Raw genomic sequence first — 14368 nt, forward strand, 5'->3', positions numbered from 1 at the left:
AAAAAAAAAAAAAAAAAAAAAAAAAAAAAAAAAAAAAAAAAAAAAAAAAAAAAAAAAAAGAAGTACAAATCGTTTTAATAATTATTTGTAAAGTGAAGAAAATTTAAAGCTAAAATGACCGCTTACCCAACCGTTTGCTGTCAAACACAGTCATCGAGCCAACGCCAGCAACCACCGTGCGGGGTAATTTCGTCTTTTTGATAATAAATTTTATTTTATTTTTTGTTTTGTTTTGTTTATAAACTTAAAATTTTTAAAAATTAACGGATTCTGTAAATATAAATTCTAATATTTTTATTTTGTTTTCTTTTTGAAATATGGAGGGTTATAATGGTAATTTCAATGATTCAAATCTGCAAATAAATACCGTTCAAAAATGGCGATAAGATATCCGGCAATAAGAGTCGCACCTCTTCTGCGAGCGTATTTTGAAGCGATAGAGGCAACCATCTGATCGTCAATGGCGGAGAAAAGCAAAGTTCTGATCATCGGAGGCACTGGCTACATCGGAAAGTTCGTGGTGGAGGCGAGCGCCAAAGCTGGCCATCCTACTTTTGCTCTGGTCAGAGAGAGCACCGTTGCGGATCCTGTAAAAGCAAAGCTCGTCGAGAACTTCAAGAACTTGGGAGTCAAATTGATCACTGTAATTTCGAAATGATCTCTCGCTTTTGATTTTTGTGATTGATATGAAATTTTTGTAGTGTTGCGTAAGTTGTTGAAATTGGAGATTTGAAAATGGTGCAGGGAGATCTTTATGATCATGAAAGTTTGGTGAAGGCGATTAAGGAGGTGGATGTCGTGATTTCAACGCTTGGCCAAATGCAATTGGCGGATCAAATCAAGATCATTGCTGCAATCAAAGAGGCCGGCAATGTCAAGGTACTCAAGTTTTGATCCGAGAGTATACAAAAACAATTATAACTACCTATCCAATAGGTCTAATATGTTCGATTAGTTCTTGAAAGTGTATAGGAATTCGAACTATCAGTTTCGTGCTTGATATTAAGTTGAATCTTCATACTCTGCATGTTGTATCGTATTTGATGTTTATAATTAACGCTTGAAAGTGTATATGTTTGTAGATTTCGAAATTTGTGTTTCACTAGTTCTTGAAAGTGTATAGGAATTCGAACTATCAATTTCGTGCTTAATAAATTATCAATAGGTAGTTAAGTTGAATCTTCATACTCTGCATATTGTATCGTATTTGATGTTTAAAATTAACGCGGCAGAGGTTTTTTCCTTCGGAGTTCGGGATGGATGTGGATCGACTCCACGCAGTTGAGCCAGCAAAATCTGTATTGGCAGTCAAGGCCCAAATCCGTAGGGCAATTGAGCGTGAAGGGATTCCCTACACTTATGTGTCCTCCAACTATTTCAATGGCTACTTTCTACCCACTCTGTCGCAGCCGGGACTCACCGCGCCTCCTCGAGACAAAGTCGTCATCCCTGGCGACGGACACCCCAAAGGTTAGCCACTCTCATAAATTTAGATAACTCCTTCAAATTTTTGTGAAAACACTCTGTATAATGAGAAGTCCATCCACCATGTAGCGGTTTTTAACTTGGAGGAAGATATTGGTACTTACACTATCAAAGCCGTGGACGATCCAAAAACTGAAAACAAAATCCTCTACATCAGGCCGCCCAAAAACACCTACTCTTTCAATGATCTTGTCGCATTGTGGGAGAAAAAGATCGACAAAGTATTGGAAAAGATCTACGTTCCAGAGGACCAAATCCTCAAGGACATTCAAGGTCAGTTTCCTGTACAGCTAATTAAATTTACCGTAATCCATATGCTTAATGCTTGATGATTGGTGTTTATCAGATGCTCCACTTCCATTAAATGTGATATTGGCGTTGAATCACTCGGCGTTTGTAAAGGGAGATCAGACGAACTTCGAGATTGAGCCATCATTTGGAGTGGAGGCGTCGGCGCTGTACCCAGAAGTCAGGTACACCACTGTGGATGAGTATCTCTCTCGATTTGTTTGAAGGAAACTTGGGGCTGCCTTTCTTGCTGAGTTTTGTGGGTGTATCAGTAATGAATCATTATGCATACCGTTTGTTTCTTCTTTCCCTTGCTGAAGAGTGTTATGTTTTATTTGTTTTTGGTTTCTTGGCTGCTGTTGTTCTATATGTTGTTATGTGTTTGATCATGAATGATAGTTTTTACTTCCAGAAATAAGAGGATTTTGTCTCACTGACCTAATAAATAAATGACATTCTTCCGCCATTGATGGAGCTTTTTCACCTTCAATCAGCTAGTAATTGAATTTTATACAATAATAAACAAGTCAACTAAAAAAACAAAAAGAAACGAAGCAGTAAATAAAAAATTATTAAATTTATTTTTTGCTTAAAAGATAAGATATTTACAAATAATTTCCATTTCCATTTTTTTATTTACCAAAAGGTTAAAAATGTTTTGTATTTTCCAAATAAATAATATTTAATTTTTATTTTTAAATCATACAATACTCAGACCCTTCAACGTCGTCACTATGACCTTTCCAGCACCAGCCATGAACCTCCGTAACGGCACGGCGGTTCCCGGAGGCAGAGCAGTCGATGGCGCCGGCGCCGGTGCTGTAATTGGTGTTGGGATGGCCGCCGGTGAGGTCTGTTCTTCTACCAAAACTTTTAACATCTCATATTTTCTGGTCAATCCCACAATTTTTCTACTCATTTGAATCCCTCCGATTTTCCCATCTGCCAAACACAAAATTACCACAAAATTTAGTTTATATTTCTCACGCTTTTATCGGTTATATATTATCGTCAGTCTCAAGATTTTATAACTTGTCTATTAGGGAGAGGTTTCCACACCTTGTAAGAATGCTTCGTTTTTCTGGAGAGATATTTTCTGTTTTGGCCCGTTACGTATTGCCGTTAGCTTCACGATTTTAAAACGTGTCTAATGGGGAGAGGTTTCCATACCCTTATAAGGAATGCTTTGTTTTCCTGTACTAACAATATTTTCTATTTTGACCCATTATGTATTCACGGTAGAATTTTAAAACTTGTCTATTAGGGAGAGGTTTCCACACTCTTGTAAGAAATATTTCATTTCCCTGAGATATTTTCTATTTTGGCATGTTACGTATTGTCGTTAGTTTCACAGTTGTAAAACGTGTCTATTAGGGAGAGGTTTTCACACCCTTGTAAGGAATACTACGTTTCCTTCTACTAGTAGATATTGTTCGTTTTGGCCCATTACGTAACGCCGTCAGTCTCACGATTTTAAAACGTGTCTATTGGGGAGAGGTTTCCACACTCTTATAAGGAATGCTTCGTTTTCCTCTCACATGAAAATAGATTGAGGAACGGGGGAGAGATTAATGAATAAGAATGTTATTAGACGAGCGTTTACCTGGAGATTGGGACGAGAGCGACGACGTTTTTGAATTCTCGGAGAGGAAAACGAGGGCGGGAGTGAGAATGGTGAGGAGAGACCAGAAGAAGAAGATTAAAACATAGGCTCGAGGGGTCATTTGTTGTAGGGAGAAAGGCAAGAGAGAGGCAATGGGTTAAGGGAATAATAATAATAATGTGTTGCTTTAAAGCAAAAAGGGAAAGGTATTATGGAGTTGGTAGAGGCAATGGAAGTCCCTAATAGTATTAGCTGGCCATGTTAATGTAACCATTTATTTATTAATTTATTAATTTATTTATTATTACAAATTCAATTATTTTTTATTTTAAATTTATAATTAGAGAAGTCAAGTTAGTTGAGAAATACTTGTTGGGAAGCTTGTTATCACTACTTCTTCCAAATGTTAAATAATTTCAATATGGATTTAAAAAAAAATTGATCCGACAATCCTTGATTCAATATGATGCGAACTCTTACGTGAAAAACTAACATTTTTAATTCATGGTCTAATTCGAAAACATTTGAATTATACCTTATTTTCTTCTAAAATATAGATTTTATACTCGAACTCTTCTGTTCCACGTGGCGTGAAAAACTAGAAAATACCCGATTGAATTATACCTTATTTCCTCCTAAAAGAGTTGTTTTTTTTCCTGGAGGAATGGTTTAGGTCCTCTCGACATGGCTACATCATTAGGAGTGTTTTTATTTGATTGATTGCTTGTTTTCTCGTCTTGGCATCCCGTCATTGGAGAATGAGCCTATATTATAAGTGTAACTTAATCAGATAAGCTCGAAAGAACATAAACAATTAACGTATGAGCCTTCTTTACTGTGTAGGATGTCGAAAGAGCACACGTACGTATCTTTTAACTGAACCCAACAAATATTAATTGGATATTTTCATTTTTTTCCCATCAGAAAAGAAAAAAAAATAAAAATACAGAAAAGAAAATTATAGTATTAGAGCCTAAAGTCCTAGACAAAACAAACAGAAGAAGAAAAACTAAGTATAGGATATATTGTGGTCAACACAGATGAGAAAATCTATTACAACATCCACATTAACACTTAGGCAATGGCTCGAAGACAGAAGCACTCGAACGTGGTTCACTTCTAACATTTTCTCCTTACCTTGTCTCTTCAACCGGTGCTCTGACCGGAAAACCTAAAGAAGAGTTGGAATGCTGCACACTTCTGTCTACTACTAACCAGAAGGGGAATGATGGAACTTAGTCTCTTGAAACGCCACTGCTACTTGCAGAAGACCTCTTTCCTGCATATTTCTGCCACAAAACAAAGGAGAAAAGCTGCATTAGTTACAATGTTTGGAACCTCCTTATCGACAACGGCCCAAGCTCACTGCTAGTAGTTACTATTCTCTTTGGGATTTCTCCTTCGGACTTCCCCTCAAGGTTTTTAAAACGCGTCTGTTAGAGAGAGGTTTTCACATACTTATAAAGAATTATTCGTTTTCCTCCCCAACCAATGTGGGATCTCACAATCTCTTGTAGCTAACATTCTTAAAACACTGCCATATGTTACATTAGGATGACTGAAAAATGATTACATCATGATGATGGTAGCGACTCTAGATAAGTGGAAATCTAGGGTCGTTATACTATCTCTCTTGCCCCGGGGTGAGAAGGATGCCTCTCTGTTTTTTGGATCTGCCCCAACTAACCATTGGACACATGTTTGAAGTCTGTATGTCACTAAATTACTAGTCACATTGTTTTAGCCCCTCCAATGATTTGTCTCAGGGATGAGAGTACATGGTTACTCTCCCTGATTAATGCCCCGGGAAGCAGGAAGGGTGCTACACGACTATTGGACAAGTTCTCTCTCTCTCTCTGGGAGAGGTGTCTCTCTCTGTATTCTTGCCCTGGGGAGGGAGTACATGGCTACTCTCTCTCTCTCTGGTTTTTTCCCTTGGGGTGGGACTACGTGGTTTCTCTCTTTCCCTGGTTTTTTGCCCAGGGGAGCAGGAGGGGTGTTTACATGACTATAAGCCAAGTTCTTGTTGCCTCACCTGTTTCCCAATGCTGAAAGGAATATATTTGTACTTGATCATGTGCATGATTTGGCGCTTCATTGTCAGGACAAATAGAACAATCCAATAGCAAAGAAGAATAGGCCAGAAAACAGGAACGTCAAAGAGTGAGAAGAAGGTCATGAAGAAGGCAATACAAAAGGCTTTGGTGATGGCATACCTGAAGAACAGAAATGAGAAAAAGATTTAAGAGTCCACAAAGCCATCAATTCAACCAAATGATATCATCAAAGCAGCCAACCATTTCACTCCAGCCTCGAGCACTACCAAGCATTTGCTATAATTTGACACTCCAAAATTCTAAGAATACAATGGAATCATCAAAGCCAACCAGTATGCAGTGCTGCACAATTCACTAACACTACCCAATACAGTAGTACTTTCACAATTCATTGAATTTCCATCCTCAGGGAATGGCAGGTGTTTGAAATAAGGTTGACACTTGACAATATAAAACTATTCCACCATGAAATCATCAAATTCACCCCATCCCCATGCGACGACAAGTTTTTTTCAATATGTTTACACTTGGCAAGAAGCGCCTTACAGAAATAAATAATACACTCTAAACAACTATGATCCACTGATGTACATTCTGTCCTGAAAAAGGTTAATTTGGATAGAGATATATCTTCTCAACATAAACCCTGTAATTTATATGAGCCAGTAACATAAATACATTTTTTTCTATAGATATACATATACATATACATATACATATACATATATATATATAATCCGTATAACCTTTTACAAAATGGTTGAGGTTTTTGAAATACCAAATGCAGCACCAGATAGTAGTTTTCAGCAATGAAATCCTTTTAGTTACTTCTAGAAAAGGCCAGAACGGAGGTCACATAACAATTAGCCAAAAACTATATCCAAAATTGAATGCAATCAAACGCAGAAATCAAAATTACTAAACAAGCTAATGCAAGAGGAATACCAAAACTTGAACTCTGGAAGTCGGCGTATGAACGGCCTGAACTCATCAGACCCTTTAGTAGGCAAGGAAGCTCCGTCTAAAACATCAAGCTCAGGATCAACCTTCGGCGATAGAAACCCAATCAAGAGATTCAAGATATAGATTCCCAAGCCATACGACACAACATAAAACCCTTGAACATAGAAAACACGCAACACATAAATCGCCGCAACAACAAGGGTTCCCAACCACCTCTGAACCGGGTGAGGAGTGGATCGATCCAAGTAATACTGAAACGCTCTGGCAAAATCATTTCTCCATTTGGCCAGAGGAGCTACTGCTGAGGCTGCGTCGCCCTCAACTCCTTCCATAAAAAATTATCCCCTAGAATATCCTTCGAATTGTAAACAATGACATTAGGTTAACAAAACACGATCGAGAGCAAAATAAGAGCATCAATCTAATCTATCGCCAAGAACAAGAAAAGTCAAACGAATTTTGGATCTCCTGTTTCCGACCGTTCTCATTTTACTTCCTCTGATTTCAAACCACGAAACCAAATGGCAGTATCCAAAAGCAGTTCTCGGCAATAACAATTAGAAATGGAATTTACAGAACGAAATCGAGTTGAGCAGAAGAAAACCATGAAATCGGAGAACTAGGGTTCGGAAAAGGAATCGAGAAAATAGCAGAAACTGAAATCTAACCTTGAATAATCCGAAAAGCAAGAGGAAGAACAGTAAATGGATGAGAATCGGAGCGAGTCCGTAATTGAGAAGTAACGATCAATGAAGACGATTCCGTTGGCTCGGTTTTTTGGACCGAAATATTTCCCAATTATTTTCTCATTTTAAATATTTATTTTCCAATTACCGCTAGCCTTTCTTTTTTAATTTTCTTTTTTTCTCTCGAAAAAAAAAAAAGAAAATATATGAAAGTTATTGAATTGAATTAATAAAATCCATTTGAACAATAAATAAATATCGAAGGGTTGTTTTCATGAACTCTAAAAATAATTATTTTTAATTTTATATTGTTAGTTTGGTTCACTTGGCTTAATTTTTGGTTGATTTTTATTATTAATAAACGTGTATATTATATATTAATAATTTACAGAAAGACGGAAAAAAAAACAACGCTAGAAGGAGGGTTTGAACCTCCGACCTTGTGGTTAACAGCCACACGCTCTAACCAACTGAGCTATTCCAGCCATTTGTTCTATTAAATGAATTTTGTCCTTAAATAAATAATTATATACTATTATTTATTATGATTTATTCAATAATTTAAGTTTCATTTTCGCTTGTGTTTTAAAATAAAGAATTCAATACAAAAAATAAACGGTTTATTTTCACCGTGTCTAAAAACATTTTTAGTTCCAATTTAAAATTTTTGTTTTATCCGTAAATTTGAAAATGCTAGAATTATTAACGAGTGTTTGGCAAAATTCATTATCCACTTATGTTAAAGGATAGATACGGGACTTGACTCTGGGATTGAACGATGCAACACAAGAGAGAACTCGAGACGGAAGCTTTTCAAAGAATATAACACGTATGGTACAAAAAATGGATGAGTTAAAAGATGGTAACATTTGTATATGATGATATAAGTAAGTGTAAATTTTTTAGTTGAGTGGTGATTTAATATGATATTTAGTATTGATTTCTTCTGATAGTAGGGTTTTCTACAAATTTCTATTTCTACAAGTGAGGCGTATTGATGAATGTTGAGCAATGATTTAACAATACTGCCAAAAAATATAGGGAGACGCTATAAGGTTAAAATCCTCCAAAATAATAGAAAAGTCATCTCATTCAACATAACATCATCGACAAATATTAGTCGATCTATGAGGGTTTGTAGCCTACAGTTAGTGTCTTTCTCTTTTACTACGTTATCTGGAAATACAGAAAGATATCAGAGATTTCAAGTATCATAGTAATTATAAAAAGAAAAAATAGGGAGAGTGCTCGATTCCGTCATACTATAAAATCTGTTTAACCATAAGGCAATTTACAAATCCACAAAATTAGCTTACCTTTGAAGTGGAGAGTAAATAATTCAATTAAATATATATTTATTTTGAAACCTATCTCATTTAGAATCAAAATTAGCCCTATGAAAACAGAGTTGGAGAATATTTTAAAAATCAACCCAGAGGGATAATTATATAAAGATTCCAACCATTGGAAGTTAAAAACAATAAAACAAATATACTTGAAGAGAATAAAATCAAAGAAAATGCATTCAAGTTGAGTTAATTAAGTAATATAAGAGAAATATTGATAAAATCATTGCCCAACATGCAAAAAAGAGTAGATTCAAAATTATAATTCCACTTATTCAAAGATTCTGCTTTTGTTGTGAACTCTACTAGTGATGATAAGTGATGATAAGGATGGTAAATGAAAATCATCCATTTGGAAGAATCCCACACAAAGTTACAGAATTTACCTCAATATTGATTGGCCTTCTTCTATTGTTGGATCCTTCCTGTCACAACAACACATCAGTTTAAGTATATCTAATGTAACTTCAAACTTTTGAAATCCAACCAAAAAAATAATCATAATAGGTGTTGGATGAAAGTCCCACACATCGACTAATTTAAGGAATGAATGAATACTATCTCCATTAGAATGAAGTCTTTTGGGGAAGTCCAAGGCAAAGCTATGAGAGCTTATGCTCAAAGTGGACAATATCATACTATTGTGGAGAGTCATGTTCATAGGGACTACTTGTAAGGTTAGTCAAAAAGGGTTAAGATATAGAGAAAGCTAGCCAACCGAGTTTAATCTAAAAGTGCATTATAAGCTGCACTAAGAGATGCAGTGAGATAACCCTAAGAAACGCGGGCCAAAATGCAATATTCATAATGTCTAACCTTCTTTCTAAGTCTACAGTTTTTTCAGTAAAAAGTTGTACAAGATCTAACATTCCAGTTCTAAGTGTCCACCCAAAGTTGGATGTGCGTGAATAATAAGAGTATGCTATCTAAAAATGTTTGTGGGTGGGCCACATGATTGGCCAATTCTAGTAGAATATTAATCCAATAAAATTAAGTATTATTAGAATACAAACTAAACAAAATCATTCTTGCACAATAACAAGTGGACACGAGATAACTGTAGGTATTTATTCATTGCATGATGCACAAATTTCCAGTTTCACATGTATATTCGAAAAAGAAAAAAATAAAATGTGCATATTAGGCTAGAATTTAAAGTGAAGTATCAGAAAATAGCAATCAAATCATCTTTTGCCTAAAAAAACTAAACTAAACAAATAAATAAATAATTCTACCAATACTTCTTAGATTAATACATTATTGGTAGAGAAGAAATACAAATGTGTCGAATCACTTTAGCAATACTTAGTATGTAATTGGAGTAATTTTCAAAAAATACATTTCAACTGAAATAATTTTTTTCTATTAACATATAAAAAAAAAAAAAAAAACCTAAACCTAGCTTCTAAAAAGACAAGGTATTGCATAGTTCAAGAGGCCGTAGTGGAGTGGCATATTAATAAAAAGTTACATATCTTTTTAAATACTTAAATATCTTGTTGTTTAGATTGGAATCTGAATCTTAAACCCAGTGGGCTGCTACAAATTCTTCCGCACTAACATTCGAATCTTTCGTGCAACAAAACTTTCATTTAGACTAATATTTTTCTAAGTACAACAAAAATTTCCTTGTATATATTATTTAACCAACTCGTTAAATAAATCACACTATAGAGCCTCCCCCTAAGGTTTATGGAACCCTCAAACAACTTTCCCAACAATCATCCCCTCGGACAAAGCACACTCTAGGCTTTCTCAAAAGACTTTATACTAATGGAGATATATTCCTTATCTATAAATTCATGATCATTCTATGAATTAACCAACATGGGACTCTCCCAACAATCCTCAACACATTAGGTGTGTGAGGAGTAGATATGCACAAAAAAAAAAAAAAATCGATGGAAATATTTATATATATTTCCAAATATCTATTTATCAAATACAAAATAATAATATGAATATGTCATTAATAAATAGATCCCTGGAGAGTATTTTGTACTTAGCATCCTAAAGTTTCCATTCCAAAAGTTCCTAATTCGGGCATACTATAGGCCCTCTCAAAAGTTTATTTCAACATCTAAGCTAATGTTGGAAAAATGATTTGTATCAATGGTGACCGTTTTTTCCGGTTAAAAAAGTAGTGAGAGAGATGGTCCTACCTGTTCTTGGATTAAATTTATTGCAAGTAGCGGAAATATGCAAAAGGGGAACGGACCACTAAAAGGGAGGGAAGGTGGTGGTTTATATTGAAAGCAGCATTCAGTGTGTAATTGCGTAGGGTAAGAATTGGATCTAATCCTCCCACCAGCCTATTAAATCTTTAGAATTTCTCATTGCTGATGAAGTGACGATATTATAAGTGACAAGAACAGTGTTTCGAAATGATCTTACGACCCCTTGGTCGGTCACTCGAACTTTCTCAGGCAAAGGGAATCACTTCTAAAATGTATTCTTCAACTTGTTTAATCCCACTACCATCACCTTGACTATATAAGAGGCACTCACAGCCTACATTCACACCAGAACCTTGACTTAACTCCTCGCTTACAAGAGGCACTCAGAGCCTACATTCCCAGCTTTCCTTCCAAACTCCCTTAATATAATGGCATCAAATACTTTTAGATCTTCAGGCAGTTCAAGCTCCACATGGACGCCTAAGCAAAACAAAAAATTTGAGGATGCTCTGGCTTTTTACCCCGAGGACACACCAGACCGGTGGCAAAAAGTGGCCAGGGCCGTAGGTGGAAAAACAGCCGAGGAAGTAAAAAGGCATTATGATATCCTGGTGCACGATCTGATGCATATAGAATCTGGAAAGGTTCCTCTTCCCAAATACAAGCCCATTACATCCAACAGTATAGTGTGTGGTGATGAGCAGAGGTAACGTGCTATCTATCTACTCCTAAGCGTCTTTTTATGTCATATGTCAAGTCTCTATCCTACTTTCATCCTCGAAAAGTCATCCAAATCTCTGAGTATTTAGTTCATAGGGGAAAAGACATTCAAAATAACGTGGTTCTTACAAGAATAGATATTCGATGTTAACAGTAGAACAGAACTTCCATCAGCCTTACGAAATTGTTAAGAATTACAAATCTACGCTATGGTATAATATTGTCCACTTTGAACGTAAGCTCTCGTGGTTTTACTTTAAACTTTCCAAAAGGCCTCATACCAATGGAGATAGTATTTCTTACTTATAAACCCATGATCATTCCCTCAACAATTTCTTCGATCGAATAATAGTATACCTTTTCGTTCAATCCGTGTAGCTTTGTTTTTGTTATCATCTAAAAAGAACTTGTACCAATAGAGAAGTTTTCATTTACTTAAAAGAAGTTCTTCTAAATACATTCATGCATTCCCACAATCTCTCATGCTTTTCTAAGTTGCATGCACATGGTCCTGTATTTCTGAATTCAGACATCTACGTATTTATCCATCCCTTCTTTAACATTTGAATCTACTTCAGTACTTGGCCACAAAAACTGATTAAAAAAACTGGCAAAACTGACATGGGTGGATTAATTAAGCATCAAGTATGCCCGAGAACTCGCCTTAAAGTATAGCTCTGCTTCCTTGCAGATCAACTGTCCATATATTCACATTTAGAAACATTTAGCTAATCTTTCCATCGTTCTCTCTTTGAACTATTGTTGCAGGCTCATGAAAAATCTAAAGCTCCAATAAGGGAAGGTATTAGACCGATGATGTAATAAGAGCTGCAGAAGCGCTGTTCTCGAAAATTACAGGAATATGGCTGGGTGTCAGTGTTCTTTATTTTCACGCCCTGTTGGTCCTTTCTAGCATAGATTGCTAAACTATTGGTAACATGTGTAGCCTAAACTAAAGTTAAGTCGTAACCTGTTTGTTCTTGTACCTGATAATTCTGCTTTTGTGTACTTGTATGATTACTGTTTCATTCGCTTTCCAATCATTAAAAAAAAGAAAAGAAAAAGCAAAGAATATATATGTTTGCCTTTAGTGATTATCGCTACAAGTGATATTCCTAGTCTACGGACTAGCCAATGTGACGTCTAATCAAGTATAAAGTGGACGGATCAATCCAATTATTTCATCAAATAAGTGATCAACAGAACATGTGGGGACAGAATAATAAGTAAACAATGGAAATTATAAATTTGAGACCGAGCCAAGGAGATGACAAACTAAACACTTAAGAATTCAGAGGTAAAAAAGAAACAATAAAATTGGGGAAAGACGGGAAGAACAATAACTTTCGTGGTAAACAATTACGAAAAGAGGCATCGCACAAGATCCATTTCACAGACCTGTAGATGAGGTTGCGCATGTAAATCCTGATGATGGAGATGAGTAATTTCTCTGGCAAAATCCGTCTCAAGTGACTGATAAAACAATTTAATCCTGCTTCGAAAAACGAACAACAATTTGAGAAAAATGTCAATCAACATGACTTTCGATGTACACAACTATCGAAAACCAGACCCGGAATGTAACCGCTTATTAATACGGACCTGAAGACGGTGAAAACAAGATGAGAATAGGGTATGGACACTGGAAATCCATTCAAATTAAAGAACATCGAACGAATTGCAGATAAAATAACTGCGAGAGATCGGAGGAAGTCGCCATTGGAAGGAACAATTATCAGGCACCTGAATAGGATGAATCCGCGGTACAAGTAAAACCAGGATGAGAATGCGGCATATTGCCGCATGATCAAATATTTCAATACTGAGTTGAAAAACGAAAAACCAACATGCAATTTCAATGAAAAAAATCTCAAATCAACAAAAATTTCTATGTGAACAGTCATCAAGAACCAGAATCGGAATAAAACCGTGATAAACGATACTGACCTGTAGACGATGAAAACAGAATGAGAATGCGGCATGAATCAATATCGTTACGTTGAACGAACTGCAGATGAAATTAACAACAGTGAGAGATTGGAGGAAGTAGTAGCCATTGGGAGGCTCAATAAGCTCGAAGCAGATGGTGGAGGTGAAAGAAGAGACAAGAGATTGGGATTGATTCTTCTCGATTAGAAGAAGACGAAATGGCGGGAAATTTGCGGAGTGAAACGCGCTAAGAATGATCAGATCTTTCCTTTGTGTATTGCATGGAAAGCAATCTTAAGATCCTGACCGTTCATCGTGCAGAAAATTAGAGTACATCTGACAATAAGATCTTGTCCGTTGATTATTGGCAATATAAAACAACGAAAATCAAAGCTAAAAACATTGAAAATGCAAGCTACATCTGTTAAATAATTAAAATATTTATTAAGATAAACATAATTAAATAGAAAAATAGTAAATATTAATTTGTATTTTTATTAAAAATGCTATATTAATTATGCCCCTATGATAATAAAAAAATATATATTTATAATACTGATTAATCAAATGTTATTGACTCATTATATAATAGTATGATTATAAATTATAAATTACTAAATATTAATAATTTTCAAGTTGAAATTTAAATTCAATAGAGGTATATATTTTAGAGATCATATGAAATTAAATTATACCCCGGCTAAATTAATAAAAATATCCTTAAAATTAAAAAATACCTTTAAATTTTTTAAAAAATACCCTTAAACCTTTAAAAGTGTTCTAAAATATCTTTAAATTTTAAAATTTATTATAATTATTATATAATTTAAAAAAAATTAAAAAAATACTCTTACCATAAACACCCTATTTAAAAAATAACCAATAACAACTTTAATTTTTATATAAAAATAAAGTTTTAAAATATGCGAAAATTGTTTATTTAAAGTATATATATATATATATAAATACGTTATTTTTGAAACGTGTAATTACAGTTTGGTCCCTATACTAGCCGAAAATAATACTTTTTAAATATTTTTTTTTTTGAAAAGTTTAATTTTCGCATTTGAAATAAATAAAAAAAAAAAAAAAAAAAAAAAAAAAAAAAAAAAAA

The 14368-nt window shown here is 34.8% G+C and overlaps 5 protein-coding genes and 1 non-coding gene across 7 annotated transcripts; 2 read left to right on the forward strand and 4 right to left on the reverse strand.

Annotated features, from left to right (window-relative positions):
* Positions 1-380: 380 nt before the first annotated feature.
* On the forward strand, positions 381-2239 carry LOC111496281 (isoflavone reductase-like protein). The gene is made up of 5 exons (XM_023146675.1): positions 381-643; positions 745-879; positions 1233-1470; positions 1555-1758; positions 1832-2239. Exons 1-5 carry the CDS (start codon positions 461-463, stop codon positions 1996-1998), a joined length of 927 nt encoding a protein of 308 aa, XP_023002443.1. The 5' UTR covers positions 381-460; the 3' UTR covers positions 1999-2239.
* A 215-nt stretch (positions 2240-2454) lies between these two features.
* Positions 2455-3526, reverse strand: LOC111496365. Its single transcript, XM_023146786.1, has 2 exons — positions 3377-3526; positions 2455-2715 (listed from the first exon to the last, which is right to left on the reverse strand). Exons 1-2 carry the CDS (start codon positions 3495-3497, stop codon positions 2474-2476), a joined length of 363 nt encoding a protein of 120 aa, XP_023002554.1. The 5' UTR covers positions 3498-3526; the 3' UTR covers positions 2455-2473.
* A 738-nt stretch (positions 3527-4264) lies between these two features.
* Positions 4265-7198, reverse strand: LOC111496327 (protein RER1B-like). Its single transcript, XM_023146738.1, has 4 exons — positions 7065-7198; positions 6379-6751; positions 5412-5592; positions 4265-4665 (listed from the first exon to the last, which is right to left on the reverse strand). The coding sequence occupies exons 2-4, from the start codon at positions 6726-6728 to the stop codon at positions 4612-4614; spliced, it is 585 nt and encodes a 194-aa protein (XP_023002506.1). The 5' UTR covers positions 6729-6751; positions 7065-7198; the 3' UTR covers positions 4265-4611.
* Positions 7199-7493: 295 nt separating this feature from the next.
* On the reverse strand, positions 7494-7567 carry TRNAN-GUU. The gene has a single exon. It is a non-coding gene; the product is annotated as a tRNA-Asn (tRNA).
* A 919-nt stretch (positions 7568-8486) lies between these two features.
* On the reverse strand, positions 8487-13480 carry LOC111496366. Of its 2 annotated transcripts, XM_023146788.1 has the most exons (5): positions 13432-13480; positions 13273-13333; positions 12928-13068; positions 12724-12817; positions 8487-8853 (listed from the first exon to the last, which is right to left on the reverse strand). In XM_023146788.1, the coding sequence occupies exons 2-5, from the start codon at positions 13305-13307 to the stop codon at positions 8773-8775; spliced, it is 351 nt and encodes a 116-aa protein (XP_023002556.1). In that variant the 5' UTR covers positions 13308-13333; positions 13432-13480; the 3' UTR covers positions 8487-8772. The 2 variants fall into 2 exon arrangements, with proteins under 2 accessions (XP_023002556.1, XP_023002555.1); XM_023146787.1 differs by lacking the exon at positions 13432-13480 and having other exon boundaries at positions 13273-13425.
* On the forward strand, positions 10940-12342 carry LOC111496371 (protein RADIALIS-like 4). Its single transcript, XM_023146794.1, has 2 exons — positions 10940-11311; positions 12094-12342. Exons 1-2 carry the CDS (start codon positions 11034-11036, stop codon positions 12119-12121), a joined length of 306 nt encoding a protein of 101 aa, XP_023002562.1. The 5' UTR covers positions 10940-11033; the 3' UTR covers positions 12122-12342.
* Positions 13481-14368: the final 888 nt, after the last annotated feature.

This window comes from Cucurbita maxima, unplaced genomic scaffold (genome assembly GCF_002738345.1).
Source record: "Cucurbita maxima cultivar Rimu unplaced genomic scaffold, Cmax_1.0 Cma_Scf00022, whole genome shotgun sequence".
Lineage (NCBI taxonomy): Eukaryota > Viridiplantae > Streptophyta > Magnoliopsida > Cucurbitales > Cucurbitaceae > Cucurbita > Cucurbita maxima.